The sequence below is a fragment of the Podarcis liolepis genome (genome assembly GCF_965112155.1).
Source record: "Podarcis liolepis genome assembly, chromosome: 6".
In the NCBI taxonomy this organism is placed as follows: domain Eukaryota; kingdom Metazoa; phylum Chordata; class Lepidosauria; order Squamata; family Lacertidae; genus Podarcis; species Podarcis liolepis.
This window is the reverse complement of record NC_139559.1, coordinates 89226187-89247084: the sequence shown is the minus strand read 5'-3', so window position 1 is coordinate 89247084 and position 20898 is coordinate 89226187. Positions and strand designations below refer to the sequence as shown.

The following is a 20898-nucleotide window of genomic DNA, read 5'->3' as shown; positions in this document are numbered from 1 at the left end:
GGGGAAGACAGGGGCCCTAAGTCAAGTTCTCAGAACATCTAAGAGCCACAAAGCAGGAGCAATGAGCAAAGGGAGCCAGGCTGGCCCATAAGGGGGGCAGAAATAACCCACGGTAGCATAATACCTTTTATTGCTGTTGTTGTTTACTCATTTAGTCGTGTCCGGCTCTTCATGACCCCATGGACCAGAGCACACCAGGCACGAACCAGAGCAGCGCACGGAAACACTGTTTACCTTCCCGCCGGAGTGGTACCTATTTATCTACTTGCACTTTGATGTGCTTTCAAACTGCTAGGTGGGCAGAAGCAGGGACCGAGCAAGGGGAACTCACCCCGTCGCGGGGATTCGAACCGCCGACCTTCTGATCGGCAAGTCCTAGGCTCTGTGGTTTAACCCACAGTGCCACCCGTGTCCCTTGGGATAGGACAGACAAAAGATAAAACGGGCCGCTCAGGAATAAACTATGCCATTCCTAGAGACCTTTCCCCAAGATCAGTTTTCACCGAGTGAGTGGGTAATCTTCCAGCCTCTTTACTGAACACTTTTGGGATGTGAAACCATGTGAATCTCTCCACAGAGAATGCATCTATTATAGACGGTGGCTTGTGGAGAACAGCCGAGGTGCCCAGGGGGTTTCATACCTAACCTAGGTTTGTGCGGCTTAAAAAGGCCACCAAAATGCAAGGCAATGCAGATTTCCTCAGCCTATTTCTGATTTCTTTTTCCCTTGTGAGAAACGTGGGTAGCCGATTACCCCATCGCTTTAGGCCCATGGTCGGATCTTTGCCAGCCTTACCCAGCTTGGAGAGCAAAGCAGAGATGCTGGCGAGGTAACTCTAGGGCTTGCAGAACCATTTGTTCCCGCCAGGAGTATTTGGGGCGGGGGCAGGGTGACAAACAGCTCGCCATCTTCCCATATTTCCCAAGGAGAAGGTCCCTCATCAGTTCTAGATCACATGCACCCTCAAAGAAAGAAAAGGGAAAAGTTCACTGGGAGCATGAGGAGAGGGCAGGAACCAGTGAAGGCAGTGAAGGTCTTGTGTGAGTGCCTGGAGGCGGTTGGAGGATGGATGGCGGCTAATGGATTGAGGTTGAATCCTGACAAGACAGAAGTGCTGTTCTTGGGGGACAGGGGGTGGGCGGGGGTGGAGGACTCCCTGGTCCTGAATGGGGTAACTGTGTCCCTGAAAGACCAGGTGCGCAGCCTGGGAGTCATTCTGGACTCACAGCTGTCCATAGAGGCGCAGGTTAATTCTGTGTCCAGGGCAGCTGCTTACCAGTTCCACCTGGTACGCTGGCTGAGATCCTACCTGCCTGCAGATTGTCTTGCCAGAGTGGTGCATGATCTGGTTATCTCCCGCTTGGACTACTGTAATGTGCTCTACATGGGGCTACCTTTGAAGGTGACCCAGAAACTACAACCAATCCAGAATTCAGCAGCTGGACTGGTGACTGGGAGCGGCTGCCGAGACCATATGACACCTGTCCTAAAAGACCTACATTGGCTCCCAGTATGTTTCCGAGCACAATTCAAAGTGTTGGTGCTGACCTTTAAAGCCTTAGATGGCCTCGGCCCAGTATGCTTGAAGAAGTGTCTCCATCCCCATCGTTCTGCCCAGACACTGAGGTCCAGCTCCGAGGGCCTTCTGGCGGTTCCCTCACTGTGAGAAGCAAAGCTACAGGGAACCAGACAGAGGGCCTTCTTGGTAGTGGCGCCCGCCCTGTGGAACGCCCTCCCATCAGATGTCAAGGAAATAAACAACTATCTGACTTTTAGAAGACATCTGAAGGCAGCACTGTTTAGGGAAGGTTTCAATGTGTGACATTTTAATGTACAGTGGTACCTCGGGTTAAGAACTTAATTCGTTCTGGAGGTCCGTTCTTAACCTGAAACTGTTCTTAACCTGAAGCACCACTTTAGCTAATGGGGCCTCCCGCTGCCACTGCACAATTTCTGTTCTCATCCTGAAGCAAAGTTCTTAACCTGAGGTACAATTTCTGGGTTAGCGGAGTCTGTAACCTGAGGCGTATGTAACCTGAAGTGTATGTAACCTGAGGTACCACTGTATTTTTAATCTTTGTTGGAAGCCGCCCAGAGTGGCTGGGGAAACACAGCCAGATGGGCGGGGTACAGATAATAAATTATTATTATTATTATTATTATTATTTATTTATTTATTTATTTATTTATTTGCTGCTGGCAATAATGCCTTGGACATGCCATCTGACCGCACACAACAAGTGCATCTTTAAAATCACCGGGCAGTGCTAGTGAAAACACACAAGGGGCTCCTCCGTACTATCAGGAACCCTGGGCCAAGTGCGCTTCTCCTTATGGGAAGGCAGATATTTATAGAGTTATTCTCGTTCGCACACACTTGCATGATGCTGTCACATTTAGCTCTTTTAGGCGGGTCCGGTGCTTTCTTTCTTTTTTTAATTATTATAATCTGAAATTTGTAGTTGTGTAGGATTGGACAAACTGAATTGGATGGTTTGCGATAATGACCAAGAATTACACGTTAAACTTTAAATTTACAAAATAAAAATTGAGAAGCTAGACTAAAAGTCGCATTGGCGTAAGCGAACTGGATTTCCCGACACTGTTTTGATAGAAAATGGGGGGTGGGTTTCCGCAAATTAAACTCTAGTCGGTCCGGAAAATATATTAAAACTCAGCGCATTCTATCCAGCCTTTTGCCTGCAGATTAGGAAAGGCCTAAGGTGAAAAATGACCACATGCAACAGCAATTCCAAGCATTCCTGACAAAAGCCAGAGGCTACCACACTCCTCCGAAGGGGGCTGCAATTCTTTACCATGGGAGGAGAGAGAAACAAGAAGCGGCCGGGAAGGGGGGGGGGTCGGTGGCATATCGGAGAGCAAATCCATGGAAGGAGAAAACTGGGAAGGTCTCCAACCATCACCTGACCCCCCCAGGGGAAAGAGGTGCCACCAGAACCCGGGTTTTCTTCTGGAGATCTCTCTGCAAAGAAGGCTCTCCTGAATGGCGCTGGACTGCAGACAGCCAATGGCGGAGCAAACTCTTGCGCCACAGCCACGAAGGGCTCCTCTTTATTATTATTATTATTATTATTATTATTATTATTATTATTATTGTTATTATTACAGTGGTACCTCGGGTTAAGTACTTAATTCGTTCCGGAGGTCCGTTCTTAACCTGAAACTGTTCTTAACTTGAAGCACCACTTTAGCTAATGGGGCCTCCTGCTGCCGCCACCGCGCGATTTCTGTTCGTATCCTGAAGCAAAGTTCTTAACCCGAGGTACTATTTCTGGGTTAACGGAGTCTGTAACCTGAAGTGTATGCAACCTGAAGCGTATGTAACCCGAGGTACCACTGTATTATTATTAATAATAATATTTATTATTATTATTATTATTATTATTATTATTATTATTATTAGGCTTCCCCCGTATTTCCGTATTGATTTATTAAACAAATTCTATACCCTGCTGGTTTTTATCTCTTATATAGTTGTGAAAGTTTAGTCAAAACCTGCCAATGAGTCCAAATCTTTATACTCTCTTTTTATATATAGTCATACCTCGGGTTACAGCCGCTTCAAGTTGCGTTTTTTCGGGTTACACACCTGCTGAAACCCGGAATTACCGGAACGGGTTACTTCCGGGTTTCGGTGGTCAGGCATGCGCAGAAGCACTAAATCGCGCTTTGCGCAGGCCCAGAAGTGCCGAATTGCAACCCGTGCGTGTGCAGAAGCACCGCTGTGGGTTGCGAACGTGCATCGCGCACGGATCAGGTTCGCAACCCGAGCATCCATTATAGTTTATAAATGGTTTCCACTCCTTTTTGAAATTGATGTTGTCTCTCTCATGAATTCAACCCCTCTTTAAAGAGTAAGTCTCAAAAATCCATGAAAATGCTAGCGTCGCTTACACCCCCCCCCGGCTGACCATAATAAGGGTCAGTTGATAAAACACTAAAAAAAACCGCCAATCATGGCAACATCAACCGGTCCTAACATAAGCACATCTATTATGCAAGGGACGCGGGTGGCGCTGTGGGTTAAACCACAGAGCCTAGGACTCGCCGATCAGAAGCTTGGCGGTTCGAATTCCCGTGACGGGGTGAGCTCCCGTTGTTCGGTCCCTGCTCCTGCCCACCTAGCAGTTCGAAAGCACGTCAAAGTGCAAGTAGAGAAATAGGTACCGCTCTGGCGGGAAGGTAAACGGCGTTTCCGTGCGCTGCTCTGGTTCGCCAGAAGCGGCTTAGTCATGCTGGCCACATGACCCAGAAGCTGTCTGCGGACAAACGCCAGCTCCTCAGCCAGTAAAGCGAGATGAGCGCCGCAACCCCAGAGTCAGCCATGACTGGACCTAATGGTCAGGGGTCCCTTTACCTATTACGCAAAGCGAAAAAATCCAAAGCAGCTATATTGACCTAGGGCAGGGGTCTGAAACCTTTAAGACAAAAAGAGCCACTTGGACCCGTTTCCGAAGGAAAAAAACCCTGGGAGCCGCAAAACTCGTCATTATAAAAATAACTTTTTTGTCACTTTTTAAAAATTATTTCTTTGTTTGACCCCTCAGAATTACTCCTCCTCATAGAAATAAACGTTAAATTAACAAGTTACCTTTTTTTGTGTGTGTGTTCTTCACTCCCCTTCAAAACAGTGACCAACGTACATGTCCTCTTTCAATGTAGCGGGCGGGCGGGAAGGTGACGTCGGGACGGTGCGTGACTAATGCACGCACTGCCCCCATGCGACGTCACAGCCAGTACAGCGCCCACCACAGTGGGGAGTGTCGGGGCGCACAATGCGCCTCCTCCCCTCGCTAGTATCCGCCCCAGAGCCGCGGCAAAGGTGTAAAAGAGCCACATGCGGTTCCGGAGCCGCGGGTTGTAGACCCCTGACCTAGGGCTTTGACACACTCCCCCCCCCTTCTAAAAACACAGGTCCTATTCTGCATTTTAAACACTTCTTAGCTAAGTGCTTGAAAATTGTACACCTTGCCAGGGTTTCTCTCGTTCTTCGGCTTCAACACAAGGCAACTGCTGCTCCACCACACCTTTGCCTGGGTCATGTTGGCCTTGCGATTCCCGGAAAAGCTAGGCTGCCCCCCCCCCAAGACGTCTGGCAGGCAGCTCCCTCCCTCCTTGTCTGCTAAGCTTGAGATGGAATCCAGAGCGGCAGATTAAGGCTGGAATGTGAGGAATTCCCATTACTCTGCTTTCCCTCCCTTCATTAGCACACGGCTGGGCAGGGACGAGGGAAAGCCATTTCCGACTTTTAGGGAGGAGAGGGGGTTGCGGTTTAGCCCCTCCTCCCCAAGCGCGGGGGCTAACCTTGGCCCCCGCGAGAGTTGGGGGAATCCCTGGGCGTGCTCGCGACCCCGCCCGCCTATCGGCGGGCCGGGGGGAGGCGTGGCTTAGGGTATTTTAAGCCAGGCACGCCCAGGGTCCGCCCTCTTCACTCCCGACCAGCTGAGAGGTTTGCTTATCAGGTTGCTTATTTGCCTAGTTATTTTGTTCCTTTGATTACCTAATTCTAAGTTAATTTATTCCTTTAATTCTACAGCAGCCCGTGATTCAATTCCTAGTTATTGTGTTCCTTTAATTCAGAACTTGACTGACTCCCATCTGCGGGAGGCAGTTAGTTAATAATATCCCTGCAGCCGTATACACCCTCAGGTTTTGCGGGTAGTGTCTGATTTGCTTACGCATCCTAAATTTGCTCAGCAGTCATGGATTCCGGTGGAAACCAGCAGTCCTCCACTGGTGGCGACCAGCCGGTCCCCTCCACAAGTAATGGCGGCGCGCAGGCTTCAGCCTTACCTTGCGATCCTCAAGCTTTACACCAGTTTTTCAGGATGTTTGAAACTCTTTATAGGCAATGTAGACCGGGGTCCTCGGCGCTGCCCGCTCTGGAGCCTTCGCAGGACGTAATACCTGATACTCCCCCCTCCAACCAGGGGCTGTCAGGGTCCCCGGCTGCAGCGATGGCAGGGGCACAATCGGTCGCACCAGCAGCCGGTGCTCAGGCAGCTTCATCGACAGCCGGTGCTCAGCCCGTTGCCGTGGCTAGTGGCCGACCCGGTACGCGGGCGCATTCCGCCCGCTCTAAAAAAGCAACTCAAGCTACCAGTAAAGCCAAGGCCCCAGCTAAGGGAAAAGGTAAGGGGAAGGCACCCAAAAAAGGGAGCGGCAGTAACACCATCTCTCAAGCGATAGGTTTACCAAGTGCCTTTCAGGAGCAGCAGGCGCACAGTTCCACCGAGGACAGCGCGGGTTCTGGTTCCGAAGGGGAACTGGGGGAGAATCAGTCATCTCAGCCATCGGTCGACGCCACTGCCGGTGTGCCACAAGGGGGTAAGAGGAAGTCCAAAAAGAAGCACACGTCGGCCAAGAAGAAGAGGAGCAGGCATTCAGACACCGAGGAGGAGGAATCAGGTACGTCCTCTTCAGATTCTGATTCTGAAGGGCCAATGGATGGCTATTGGGGTATTGGGGAGTCCAATCATGGGATCCCCCTTTGGGCTCATGAGAGGAGGGCCAATTCCCACCGAAAGGTTTTTAACGGGGTTCTGTATTGGAAGGATGGGACATTGGTAGAGGACGTTAAGGTTGCTACCAATCAGCCCACAGACTTCATTCTGGGAAACCACTTGTCACATAGGAAGAGGAATAAGATCCTCAACGGGGATTACGTGGATATGTTTACCCTGCTCCCCCCAACAAAAATAACAGGAAAAGGTGAGAAAAGACGCTCTTATGGTAGAAGGAAGTATAGAACGCCCAGGGCGGAGCGCACATTCGAGAACTGGCTAGACGGGTACCAGGTTTTCATGGGTGTAGTTTGCGCAGCGTATCCCCACCGCGCCATGGATTTAGTGGCTTACCAGGCTCATGTGAGGCAAGCTCGAGCTCTGGCAGGTGAAAACGCGGCATTAACGTACGACGAGAACTTCCGGAGGAATGCCTCGCTTCACCCCACCACTCGATGGGACCTCACAGATCCTAACTACTGGGGCTTGGATGTAAACCCCTACATCGAGAAGAAGAGTCAGGAGACAGCTAAAGCGGGTAAGATTGAGCCAAAGAGGCGTCGACAATGCTGGGAGTTCAACAGGGGCGTGTGCTCTCGCCCCTTTTGTAAGTATCTACATGAATGCGAGCAATGCTGGGGTAATCACCCCGCTTCCGCGTGCTTCAAAAATAAGCCTCAGCCCTTTCGGGGGGGCAGGGGGTACTTCCTTAACAATCCCAGAGGTGCCCCCGGTGCATCCCGTCAAGGTCACACCAATCGCCAGTAACACTGATCTAGGTTTGGCATTCTCCCCTATTCGCCTGCAGCCCCTCAAAGCCCTATTGGAACAATACCCAGATAAAACCGCGGGGAAATACCTCTGGGAGGGGTTTTCTACGGGATTTAGGATCCCGGTGGCTACCCCGCCCAACTCCAGGGAGGCGGATAACCAAAAATCTGTTAGGGAACGGCCCGACATAGTCAGAAAGAAAATAGAGAAAGAAATCAGGGCAGGCAGGGTTGCGGGTCCTTTTCTTGAACCGCCTTTTCAGGGGCTTCACCTTTCCCCGCTGGGCATCGTGCCAAAGAAGGCCCCGGGGGAATTCCGCATGATTCACAACCTCTCTTACCCGAGAGGGGGTTCTGTTAATGATGCGATTCCTCAGGAGCTTTGTACAGTGAAATACGCCACCTTCGATCAGGCTATAAAAATGATCCGTCGATTCGGTCAGGGGGCGTTCCTAGCAAAATGCGACATCGAGTCCGCCTTCCGCCTTCTTCCAGTTCACCCAGATGACTTTAAATGGCTGGGCTTTAAATTTGACGGTGCGTATTTCATTGACAAGGCTATGCCCATGGGCTGCTCCGTTGCTTGTGCAGCCTTTGAATCTTTCAGCACATTCCTGGACTGGGCCCTACGCAACAGGACAGGGTCTTTTGGCGTATCACACTATCTTGACGATTTTATTTTGGCCGCAGACAGTAAATTACGGTGCTCCACTATGCTAAAGGCTTTCACATCCCTAGCCGGCGAATTAGGGGTACCCCTAGCCGCCGGCAAGACAGAGGGCCCAGCCACATCCCTAGTCTATCTGGGTATCGAGTTGGACACCGTGGCCCAAACTTCCCGCTTACCCGTTGAAAAATTGGTGGCGCTCAAGACAATCATACAACAGCTCTTGCCTCTAAAGAAAATAACATTGAGACAGATCCAATCCCTGCTAGGCCATTTGAACTTCGCTTGCAGGGTGGTAGCCCCAGGGCGGCCATTTTGCGGCCGTCTGGCTCGATTGGCGGCGGGCCTCAGAGCCCCTCAACACAGGGTGCGCCTCTCCAAGCAGGTAAAAGCTGACCTGGGGGTTTGGTTACAATTCCTAGAGAAGTACAACGGGATTTCATTATGGCAGGATACCCTGCTTCTTAATGCCGACCTCCAAGTTCAATCAGATGCAGCCGGGTCCTCAGGTTTCGGTGTTTATTTTCGCGGACAGTGGTGTGCCAAAAGGTGGCCCGCGGAGTGGCAGGGTCAGCCCATCACCAGGGACCTTACCTTCTTGGAGTTCTTCCCGATTGTCGTAGCGGTGCATTTGTGGGCGGATCAATTTCGTAATCGCAGGGTTTGTTTTAACACCGACAATCAAGCAGTGGTAGCGGTCCTCGCTAGGCAATCTGCACGGTCCACCAGGGTGGGTAACCTATTGCGCGCCTTTGTCCTTCTGTGTTTAGAACAGAATATTTACTTTTCGGCCAAATTCGTACCTGGCATTAATAATGACATCGCGGACGCTTTATCTCGTTTTCAGATGGAGCGCTTCCGCTCATTAGCGCCAGAAGCGGACCAATCATCGATGCCTTTCCCGGAGCATCTCTGGAGGATTGGGAGCGAGATATAATGAAGGGAGTATTCGGTGCAGTGGCCCCGTCCACAATGAGATCGTATAAGAAGGCTTGGGTCGATTTTTTAAGATTTCGCGCACGCATCCCTGGCTCTAGTAGTCACACCACTCCCTCAACCAGGGAGGTCCTCCGCTACTTGGCACACATGAGGGAGTTAGGCCGGGCTCCTAAGACACTCAATATTCACTCAGCAGGGATCTCGTACTTTTGTAAAACATTTTTCGAGAAGGACAGAAGTGCCGAATTGCAACCCGTGCGTGTGCAGAAGCACCGCTGTGGGTTGCGAACGTGCATCGCGCACGGATCAGGTTCGCAACCCGAGCATCCATTATAGTTTATAAATGGTTTCCACTCCTTTTTGAAATTGATGTTGTCTCTCTCATGAATTCAACCCCTCTTTAAAGAGTAAGTCTCAAAAATCCATGAAAATGCTAGCGTCGCTTACACCCCCCCCCCGGCTGACCATAATAAGGGTCAGTTGATAAAACACTAAAAAAAACCGCCAATCATGGCAACATCAACCGGTCCTAACATAAGCACATCTATTATGCAAGGGACGCGGGTGGCGCTGTGGGTTAAACCACAGAGCCTAGGACTCGCCGATCAGAAGCTTGGCGGTTCGAATTCCCGTGACGGGGTGAGCTCCCGTTGTTCGGTCCCTGCTCCTGCCCACCTAGCAGTTCGAAAGCACGTCAAAGTGCAAGTAGAGAAATAGGTACCGCTCTGGCGGGAAGGTAAACGGCGTTTCCGTGCGCTGCTCTGGTTCGCCAGAAGCGGCTTAGTCATGCTGGCCACATGACCCAGAAGCTGTCTGCGGACAAACGCCAGCTCCTCAGCCAGTAAAGCGAGATGAGCGCCGCAACCCCAGTCAGCCATGACTGGACCTAATGGTCAGGGGTCCCTTTACCTATTACGCAAAGCGAAAAAATCCAAAGCAGCTATATTGACCTAGGGCAGGGGTCTGAAACCTTTAAGACAAAAAGAGCCACTTGGACCCGTTTCCGAAGGAAAAAAACCCTGGGAGCCGCAAAACTCGTCATTATAAAAATAACTTTTTTGTCACTTTTTAAAAATTATTTCTTTGTTTGACCCCTCAGAATTACTCCTCCTCATAGAAATAAACGTTAAATTAACAAGTTACCTTTTTTTGTGTGTGTGTTCTTCACTCCCCTTCAAAACAGTGACCAACGTACATGTCCTCTTTCAATGTAGCGGGCGGGCGGGAAGGTGACGTCGGGACGGTGCGTGACTAATGCACGCACTGCCCCCATGCGACGTCACAGCCAGTACAGCGCCCACCACAGTGGGGAGTGTCGGGGCGCACAATGCGCCTCCTCCCCTCGCTAGTATCCGCCCCAGAGCCGCGGCAAAGGTGTAAAAGAGCCACATGCGGTTCCGGAGCCGCGGGTTGTAGACCCCTGACCTAGGGCTTTGACACACTCCCCCCCCCTTCTAAAAACACAGGTCCTATTCTGCATTTTAAACACTTCTTAGCTAAGTGCTTGAAAATTGTACACCTTGCCAGGGTTTCTCTCGTTCTTCGGCTTCAACACAAGGCAACTGCTGCTCCACCACACCTTTGCCTGGGTCATGTTGGCCTTGCGATTCCCGGAAAAGCTAGGCTGCCCCCCCCCCAAGACGTCTGGCAGGCAGCTCCCTCCCTCCTTGTCTGCTAAGCTTGAGATGGAATCCAGAGCGGCAGATTAAGGCTGGAATGTGAGGAATTCCCATTACTCTGCTTTCCCTCCCTTCATTAGCACACGGCTGGGCAGGGACGAGGGAACAGAGGTTGGAGACCCCTGGGACGAGTCTGCCCAGGTCAGCGGCAAGGAATTTCCTGTTCTTGTGCTCATCGCTGTTCAGAAACGGAGAGCAGCGAAGAAGTGCAAATTCAACAGGCTCTTGCACGCTGCATAATGTCCTACAAAGAACTATCTGCTGTCACGGGAGGTTCTCGTCCACCATGTTTTTTTGCCTTCCCAAATAAGGCACATCGTAACTAAGATGGTGGCAAAATACCGTCCTTATAGGATGAAGCAATGTTTTTGAGAGCAGGATAACAAATCAGAAAAAGCAAGTGTGGATGAGCGAAATACGTTCTTTATTATCTGTATGCAAGGAATCTGCTCAAACACACATATTGTTTAAGCATAACTGAAAAGAGACAAATTCAGTAACAGGAATGGTCTTGGATAGCCAACAATGCACTCTCTCTCTCTTTTTTATTTTTTTTTTCCTTTTCCCATCACCACCCACCACCCCTCACCCCACCTTTGTGTTAGACTTCCAATCTACCAGTTGCAATTTCTTCCCACTTCTATTACTTTCTTTCACTCACCTTTAACCTAATTTCATACTTCTTTTTCTATTACACATTGTTATCCATCTTATTTAGTATTTCAGTATTTGAAACGGAACTTGTTTATTCTAATAGGAGTTCTGATTTTTCGATATGGTTTTGCAAGTATCTTTTAAACACCTTCCAGTCCCTGTCTATCTTCTCTTTTGAGATCTTTCCAAGTTCTCCCATTGTTTTGGATATATTGTAGTACTCCAATAATTTGGCAAGCCACTCTATTTTTGTCGGTACAATACCACTTTTCCAATTTTTCGCAATCAATAGCCTTGCAGCTACAGTTGCATATAAATATAAGGTCTTGTCTTCTTCATTTAGGCTTCCTGGTACTATTCCCAATAGAAAACCTTCTGGTGTTTTCCTAAATGAGTATCTGAACATTTTTTTCATTTCGTTATATATTGTTTCCCAAAATTGTTTGATGTTTAAACAATTCCACCATATATGTATCATAGCCAACAATGCACTCTCAACTCTACTGACCACAAATTTGAAAGAAAACTTCTTCAAATAATCAACTTTGGGTATTTCAATATACGGGGGAATTTCTCATGACAGGTCAGATGCTGGTTGGAGATGTTCTTCTACGGAAGATTTTCTATCCATCTTTTTGATCTACCTTACTACAGTGGTACCTTGATTGTTGATTGGCTTGACTCCTGAACAAATCGACTCCCGAACACTGCAAACCTGGAAGTAAGTCTTCCAGTTTGCAATGTTTTTCGGAAGCCAAATGTCCGTTGTGGCTTCCGCAGCTTCTGATTGGCCAATCCTGCAGCCAATCGGAAGCCATGCCTTGGTTTTTGAACAGGTTAAGTTTCACAACCAAGGTACCACTGTATTCAAAGTTTCTAGAATGAGTTTATTGATGAAATCCACCGTACTGCATGCTATCAGCCAATATAGAATCCAGAAACATTAAGTGAGGGGGAAGAGGGAGAGGCAGGGCAGGCAAAGTAATTGTTGCCATGGGCCAAGAGTAACTAGAGCTCGTAGGCCAGAAATGGTTAGCACTCAGGTGAGGGTACAACTGAACTGAACCCACAATCTTTCTTCTGCAGCTGCCTTCCTGGGTTGAATTTTACATCGCAAGCTTTCTGGGGCAGGAACCCTTCCTCCTCATGTTGTTATTACTTCCTAAAGAACTAGGTGCACTGGTAGTGCTATAAGAATTTATGTTGCTAAAATTACCGTATTTTTTGCTCTATAAGACTCACTTTTTCCCTCCTAAAAAGTAAGGGGAAATGTGTGTGCGTCTTATGGAGCGAATGCAGGCTGCGCAGCTATCCCAGAAGCCAGAACAGCAAGAGGGATCACTGCTTTCGCTGCGCAGCGATCCCTCTTGCTGTTCTGGCTTCTGAGATTCAGAATATTTTTTTTCTTGTTTTCCTCCTCCCAAAACTAGGTGCGTCTTGTGGTCTGGTGCGTCTTATAGAGCAAAAAATACGGTACTATCAGCAGAAACAGAGCATGAGCCACTGCCGTTGAGGAAGGGACCGCGTTTACCAGCTTACAAGGGGCTTAATAAGAATCGCAGCATTTCCGCGTTACCTCTCCCGACCATCTAGAATTAAGATATCTCTCTCTTGTTCACACGAATCTTGTTCGGATACAGCAGACATGCATTAGCGTGCTGGAATCAAAGCATCAACACCACTTACCCTGATGCGTCTCATGGCCGTGACAATCTCCACCCTGCTGTTTGGCCGCGGTACATCTAGACTGCCAATATACTAGAAGGAAAAGAGAGAAGAGTTAGGCAACACCAAGGCAAGAGTCAAACTTTCCTTCAGAACCAGCCTTCTGGGCAGCTGCTTCCCACACTGAGCTGCTCTCCTGCTCCTCTCTGCACCCAGGTTATTATAGGGTATCACGCCCTGCATCTTACTGAGAATGTGTTCAAAAAGCCACCTTCTAGCGGTTGCATTTTCAGTGCTTCCTAAATCTCCCCCCCCCCCCAACACACACTGTTCACATCTGCATGGCTTCATTTGCTTCTGTTCTGTATGCATCGAGGGGGCCTTGTTGGGCGGAGAGTGTCTTTACCCTGCGTTAGGGACGCGGGTGGTGCTGTGGTCTAAACTACAGAGCCTCTTGGGCTTGCCGACTGAAAAGTCGGCAGTTCGATTCCCCGTGACTGGGTGAGCTCCCGTTGCTCCATCCCAGCTCCTGCCAACCTCCTCCCAGCTCCTGCCAACAGTTTGAAAGCACACCAGTGCAAGTAGATAAATAGGTATCGCTGCAGCGGGAAGGTAAACGGCATTTCTGGTTTCTATAACGGTGTCCCGTTGCTCCAGAAGCAGTTTAGTTATGCTGGAAAGCTGTCTGTGGACAAACGGCGGTTCCCTCAGCCTGAAAGCGAGATGAGCGTCGCAACCCCATAGCCGCCTTTGACTAGACTTAACCGTACAGGGGTCCTTTACCTTTTTTTAGGGGGTTCATACCCTGGCTAGAAACCAAGTCGGAACAGCTTAAGAATTCCAATCAGTGTTAATCTGGTTTGAGAAAGAACATATCAAACAGGAATATCGTATAACGACGCATGACATACATATGTGTTTTGTTATTGAAAATCCAGCTCTGGAAGCAGGATGAGTGCACTATAAACAGGAGTATGAGCACAGTCTAAGGAAAGTTATGTACACTCTCAATGGTGCAGCTGATTTTAGACTTTGAGCTTAATGGTCTTATGGGTGTGGGGGGTGTCCCTTTTGATGGCTCTGTGAGTAAGGCTTCAGTAGCACACAATTAACATACAGTGGTACCTCGGGTTACATACGCTTCAGGTTACAGACTCCGCTAACCCAGAAATAGTACCTCGGGTTAAGAACTTTGCTTCAGAATGAGAACAGAAATCGCGCAGCGGGGCGCGGCGGCAGCAGGAGGTCCCAATAGCTAAAGTGGTGCTTCAAGTTAAGAACAGTTTCAGGTTAAGAATGGATCTCCGGAACGAATTAAGTACTTAACCCGAGGTACCACTGTATCTCTTTTCTGCTCCACTGCCGTTCCATGCTTTACAACTGCTTCCACTTGCCTGGCATTTCGGAACAAAAAATAAAATAAAATAAAAAACAAAGTTTGCCAACCCTGATAAGAACAAACACTTCTGAGTACGCGCAGCTTTGGATTTAATCTCACTGAAATCGCAGCATCTTTACGATTACAGGGAAACAAATGGAACTTGCGTCTGCCTGCCCTGATGCCAAACACGCTTGCTTGGGATTAAGCACACTGCTGCAGAAAGGGATAATATCTTTTAAACTTTTTAAAAAACAATAAAACAAGCATTTTATTATGCTGTCTCTTGGCTCTGAGATTTTTGGGGGCGGGGAGGGGGAACAGAAAGGAAGCTGAGGTGACCAGCACAAGTCCTGCTGGCCCAGCCGCTGACATGCCGTCTTTTTGCCAATGTCTCCTCCAGCTACCACTCAATGGGTGGTCATCTGAAGGCCCCCTGGGCTGCGGGTACCAGGACTATGGGGTTGAGGCGCTCGTCTCGCCTTCAGGCAGAGGGACCTGGCGTTTGTCCATAGCTTTCCAGGTCACGTGGCCAGCAGGACTAAACTGCTTCTGGAGCAACGGGACACCGTGATGGAAACCAGAGCACACGGAAACGCCATTTACCTTCCCACCGCAGTAGTACCTATTTATCTACTTGCACTGGTGTGCTTTCAAACTGCTAGGTTGGCAAGAGCTGGGACCGAGCAAAGGGAGCTCACTCCATTGTGGGGATTCGAACCACCGAACTTCCGACCGGCAAGCCCAAGAGGCTCAGTGGTTTAGACCACAGCGCCACCCGTGTCCCTTCATAGGGAGAATGTAAGTGTGATGAAAAAAGGGCTCTAGATTCAGAGGGAAGCCATTTCCTGAAGCATTATATCTTGAGGAGCAGTCACAAGGCCTGCAGCTTTCAGATGCATTCTTCCTCACACAGGTCCATTGGCTGAAAGATCTACCAGCCCACTCACTGTGATAAAAACAGCCCCCCTCCACCATCTGCCTGCAAGGATTTGGGAGACACAGACAGATAAAGCACAGCGAATCCCATGCCAGATTTTCTGGGAAACTCCATTCAGAGATAAAACCACTTTGCAAAATTGCTCTCTGCAAGTCAAAATCTTGCAAGTGGGATTATCTCACAGAGCAAACCCCCCCCCTGCAGTAAATGGTTGAATACCTTTGACAGGACTAACGTTCAAACTAAAGGAGGAAAGCCCGGGTTTGAAAATACCGATTAACCATGTTTCGAATTTGACGTTTTAAGCGTATAGTTTTTATTGATTTTACCTTTTTTAATAATACAGTGGTATCTCGGGTTAAGTACTTAATTTGTTCCGGAGGTCCGTTCTTAACCTGAATCTGTTCTTAACCTGAAGCACCACTTTAGACACAAGATTTACCCACTGTGGAAGAATGGCAGATGAAAGTGATGGACTATATGACATTGGCCGAGATGACAGGCAGAATCCGTGACCAACGAAAAGAGACGGTGGAAGAGGAGTGGAAAAAATTTAAAAGCTACCTTAAGGACTACTATAAACTTAATGAATGCTAAAATGTTGTGGTTTCCAGAAGCAAAAGGGTACAGGGATATAAGGTTAGACTATAAAAGAGGACTAAGATGATAGAGATTGGAAAGTAACAATTGGGAGTTGCTAGTTGAATTATGGACATTGGGATGCAGAGAGGGGGGGTATGGGGAAGTCCAAGAAAAGAGGTTTATGAAAATATGTTTGAAATTATACGTGTATGTTTGTCTTTTTTAGTGTTTGTTTGTTTTTCTTAAAAATGTTGTAAAACCAATAAAAATTTTATAAAAAAAAAAAAATGAAGCACCACTTTAGCTAATGGGGCCTCCTGCTGCCGCTGCACGATTTCTGTTCTCATCCTGAAGTAAAGTTCTTAATCCGAGGTACTATTTCTGGGTTAGCGGAGTCTGTAACCTGAAGCGCCTGTAACTTGAAGGGTATGTAACCCGAGGTACCACTGTACTAAGTCTTTTTGCAGAAGCAGAAATTGTTCTGCTTGCACCATTCTTTAGCTGAAGGCTGCCCAAAGATACAACCGTTGGCCAACTTCAGAGCTATGTTGGTTGGGGGCTAGGAGAGTAGTATGGCAGGAACTATGAAAGATACTATCTAAACTTGGTTTTAGCATACAGAACCAGGTAGCAAGAAGGGCTGTATTTTGGTTTGCCTCTCTGATGTCTTGGCAAACTCCAGAAACTCAATGATTTTGATGATGTTGGCAGTTCACAGAGGGTAAACACGGCTTGGTCCTCAGTCTAAGGGATGGGACATTCTCATTCTTCCAATGCTACAATGCCAGGAAATGCACAACATTTAATTCCTCTGAGCAGGCGTGAAACTTTCTACTACGGGATAGTATTTCATCAAAGCTATCCCACTGGGGGGGGGGGAATGTTCTGTTTCTAGGATCTGGTTGATCCATAGCTGTCAACTTACAGATTTGAAAATAAGGGACCAGCAGCCTCAAAAATAAGGGATTTTCCAAGCACAGGTATGTTCAACTTCTGAGCCCCTCCGAGCCAAAGGCAGAAAGCCCAGCCAGCAGCCAAACGAAGCCTCAAGCGGTGGTTCCCACAGCGCAGCAACCCGGCAAAGGGGATACAGCAAGGAAAACCACTGTCACCTCTCCGCTGGGAAGCGCTGAGCAAAGGCGAGTCCCCAGGCAATGCAGCCGATTTGATCGGCACAAGGCATGCAAGCTCCACCCCCCAGTTGTTCTTAGACTCCTTATTGGGTGAGCAACGCAGCCAAGCAACACAGTTGGAGCCTCCCTCCTCCCTGGCCGGCAGGGAAGGAGGGAGAGGAACTGCTTCCTTTGAAACCCGGGAAATTTAAGGGACATCATCAATAAGGGACAGCAGCGGGACACGGCGCTAGGATAAGGGACTTTCCCGCCAAATAAGGAACAGTTGACAGCTATGGGTTGATTTGAATGTTTTGGGTTTTTTAAAAATCGTTTTTATTAGATTTTACAAAATATCAATTTATAACAAAACCAAATACATATCCATATAGAGAGATTTCTCTGAATTTTGAGACCTCCCCCAATCCCCTCCTTGGGTCCTACCGTCAACGTTTTCAACTACATATTATTTCATAATTTATATTTTGTATCTATCCATATTATACATAGGATTTGTTACATTACAAGTGAGATTAAAATCCTGCTAATCAGGGTAGATTTGATTTAAATCAAATCGATTTAAATCACGATTTAAATCACTAGTCAGTAAGACTTGATTTAATTTTTTTTTTTACAGAAAGACTCATTCTTGCTGGTATAATCTTAATATTTACAACCAGATGAAGGTTTCATTTTTGGAATAAAAATTTTTCAGAGCAGCTTTTACAGTTATATAAAAATTACTGATTTGGTTATACTATTAGAAATACATAGATAATTATTAAATTATTGTGAGGTTTACTAAGTTAACTGTTTATATATGGACAACCTTTCTGCTGTACTTTATTGGAAGGAGAAAAATAATCATTTCCTTAATAACAATTTAAACAATTTATTTAACTAAAGCAGTAACATTGTAGCATCCATGTTTGTTAACTGATGTGGTTAAACCTTTTTAAAAAACAACAACAAACAACTTAGACTGAATTTTAGCACACGTGAAAAACTTAAAACAAATCCTTATTTCCTGATGAATAGCCTTTGGACTATAATGCAACCTAAATAGAAAACTATCTTTAGAAAGACTTTTCCTCCAAAAGCATTTTATTTTAAAAATCCGATTTAAATAAAAAAAAAATCTGTTGTTGGTTTTTTAAAAATCATTGATTTTTATCCACCCTGCTGCTAGTGTTTTCATTTGTTTACAGTGGTCTGCTAAACAAATTGTAAAAATTTCGGCGTAGTCTAACAGCTTGATTTCATTTGATTTGAATGTTGATGCTGCAGCACAACAGGAAGACGACAAGTCATGACACCCAAGAGCTTAACGTGAGAACCCTAGTTTAGTTTCTTAAAAGTGAGTAGTGGCTTCCTTGCTTCTGCTGAAGAATTCCTCTCATCATCCTAAAGGTAAAGGTAAAGGGACCCCTGACCATTAGGTCCAGTCGTGACCGACTCTGGGGTTGCGGCGCTCATCTCGCTTTATTGGCCGAGGGAGCCGGCGTACAGTTTCCGGGTCATGTGGCCAGCATGACTAAGCCGCTTCTGGCGAACCAGAGCAGCGCACGGAAACGCCGTTTACCTTCCCGCCGGAGCGGTACCTATTTATCTACTTGCACTTTGACGTGCTTTCAAACTGCTAGGTTGGCAGGAGCAGGGACAGAGCAACAGGAGCTCACCCCGTCGCGGGGATTCGAACCGCCAACCTTCTGATTGGCAAGCCCTAGGCTCTGTGGTTTAACCCACAGCACCACCCTACAAAACAGCAAATCCCACACCTCAGAACTGCAATGAACCAGAGGACCATCTGCTCCCATGTAAACCTGCCCTAAATTAAGATCTTCACCAGGGACTTCTCTGTGGTGGCACCTAAGTTGTGCCATTCCCGACCCAGACAAATTTGCCCTATCCTATACCCATTGGTTTAGGAGTAAGCCCCACTGAACTCAATAGGACTCATTTCTCAGAAGCATGTACAGGACTGTTCTGTGAAATAAGTACAATAAAATTGGGAGTATATTCAGATTTAGTAGCTGCAACTTTCCCAAACGTATCTCAAACAAACAGTTAGGTCTTCTTTTCGGGGAAGGGGCTAAGGAACTGCATGTAAATATTGTAAATATTGTGAACAATATGCAAAGGCCAGTAATAAAATACTGAAGCACCGTTCTACTTGCAGGACATCCTTAGCTGAGCTTTCAAAAGGGGGGAGAGATCTATAAATCCAGCTAGTTTATATCCAGATGGCCTCATTTTACTGCAAAGGGTCTCTTTTACTAATCAAGTACCCCCTATTAATTTTCTAGCTATCTCCTGGGAAAGTTCCATTCAGGATTCAGGAAGGTCTGCTTCACATACACAAAAAGGCTTCTGGCATTCTGGCCCCACATCTCACAAAAATATAACCCTGTTAGTCAAACCATCTGCCTTTAATTGCAAACTTTCTGTGCACATTCCATTTGACTTAGTTTAAAAACAGTTATCTCTCTCTCTCTCTCTGCCTCTCTTATCACTGTTGTATACCTGTCTTTTTTTCTCCCAGAGAGCTCTAATAGCAGTTTCAAGCATTTATTGGAGTAGTTTAGATTAGGGAAATAACATGGGAAAATCCACGACCAAAAAGAAGAAGAACATCAAGAAGAGTGGAAGAAATTTAAAGACTACTTGAATAAATATTGTAATATTAAAGATATGTAACCACTTGAAAGAAACAATTAGGACTTGGATTAAAATGGAATTAAAGTTATAAATAAGAAAATGTACGAAAGGAAAGCTGTGTAATATGATTAGGACTGTGATATGGTCTTTTGAAACACTGATATTGAAAACTGCTACATATACCGGTAATTACTAAGAAATTCGGATGGAAGAGATTCGAGGAAGTCAAATACTACGTTTATGAAGATGGATGGTACTTAATTTTAATTAATTAAGTGGTAATATGTTGTATGTATCTTTTTTCTTTTTTCTCTTTTTCTTTTCTTTTTTTGTTTGTCTTTATTACTGTCAATCTTTTCTTTTTTTACTATGTTTATCTACTGAAAATAATAAATATTATTGGGGGGGGGAGTTTATGTCCTGCTCATCCCAACTTTGTTCCCCCAAGTCATGTTAAGCAGCTTCAGGTAGTGCTTTGAAAACAGAAGCAAAAGCAAAAACACCAGCGATCCTGATCATCGAACAAGTAGTCCATGTGACGCGAAGTATGGCTCTGGTAGGGAAGATAAAAGTCCCTACCAGAAAAGAATAGCAGATTAAATTGATGGATTATGCCAAAATAGCCGGAAGAATCAGAAATCCCCTACAGCACCTGGCTCCCACCTGGACCACAGGGCTTGACCTCTGCTCAGTAACCATGCCCCCAACAGGTGAATGGGGGAAAGTGTCGCTGACAGCATTAAGATAAATTCAACAGTGTAAACAAGCTTTGATGGATGCAATAATGGAATGCTAAATGGTATAGGGCTTGCCGATCAGAAGGTTGGCGGTTCAAATCCCCGCGACGGGGTGAGCTCCCGTTGCCCGGTCCCTGCTCCTGCCAACCTAGCAGTTCGAAAGCACGTCTAAGTGCAAGTAGATAAATAGGTACCGCTCCGGCGGGAAGGTAAACGGCGTTTCCGTGCACTGCTCTGGTTCTCCAGAAGCGGCTTAGTCATGCTGGCCACATGACCCGGAAGCTGTATGCCGGCTCCCTTGGCCAATAAAGCGAGATGAGCGCTGCAACCCCAGAGTCGGCCACGACTGGACCTAATGGTCCGGGGTCCCTTTACCTTTACCTATGACTGTATAGACTTCCGGGTTTGCCGTGGCCGTAACCCGAAGATTCCGTACCCAGAGGATACGTAAGTAGAGGAACGACCGTATGCAGGGATTTATGTTATGTAAAATGAACCATTTACCAAGTCCCAGGAAAGGATAAGCAGCAAGAGATTCACATTGTAAGACATCAGATTGAGGCTATATACCCGAAAAAACAACTGGGAAGTG

At 47.1% G+C, this 20898-nt stretch overlaps 1 protein-coding gene across 2 annotated transcripts in view; it reads right to left on the bottom strand.

Annotated features, from left to right (window-relative positions):
• LOC310708448 (carboxyl-terminal PDZ ligand of neuronal nitric oxide synthase protein-like) overlaps positions 1–20898 on the bottom strand; it is a 78163-nt gene that overhangs the window by 37225 nt on the left and 20040 nt on the right. For both annotated transcript variants that reach the window (XM_083506813.1, XM_083506812.1), the window contains exon 2: positions 12921–12992. In XM_083506813.1, the coding sequence (XP_083362939.1) occupies positions 12921–12992 (72 nt within the window). The remainder of the gene's footprint in view (positions 1–12920; positions 12993–20898) is intronic.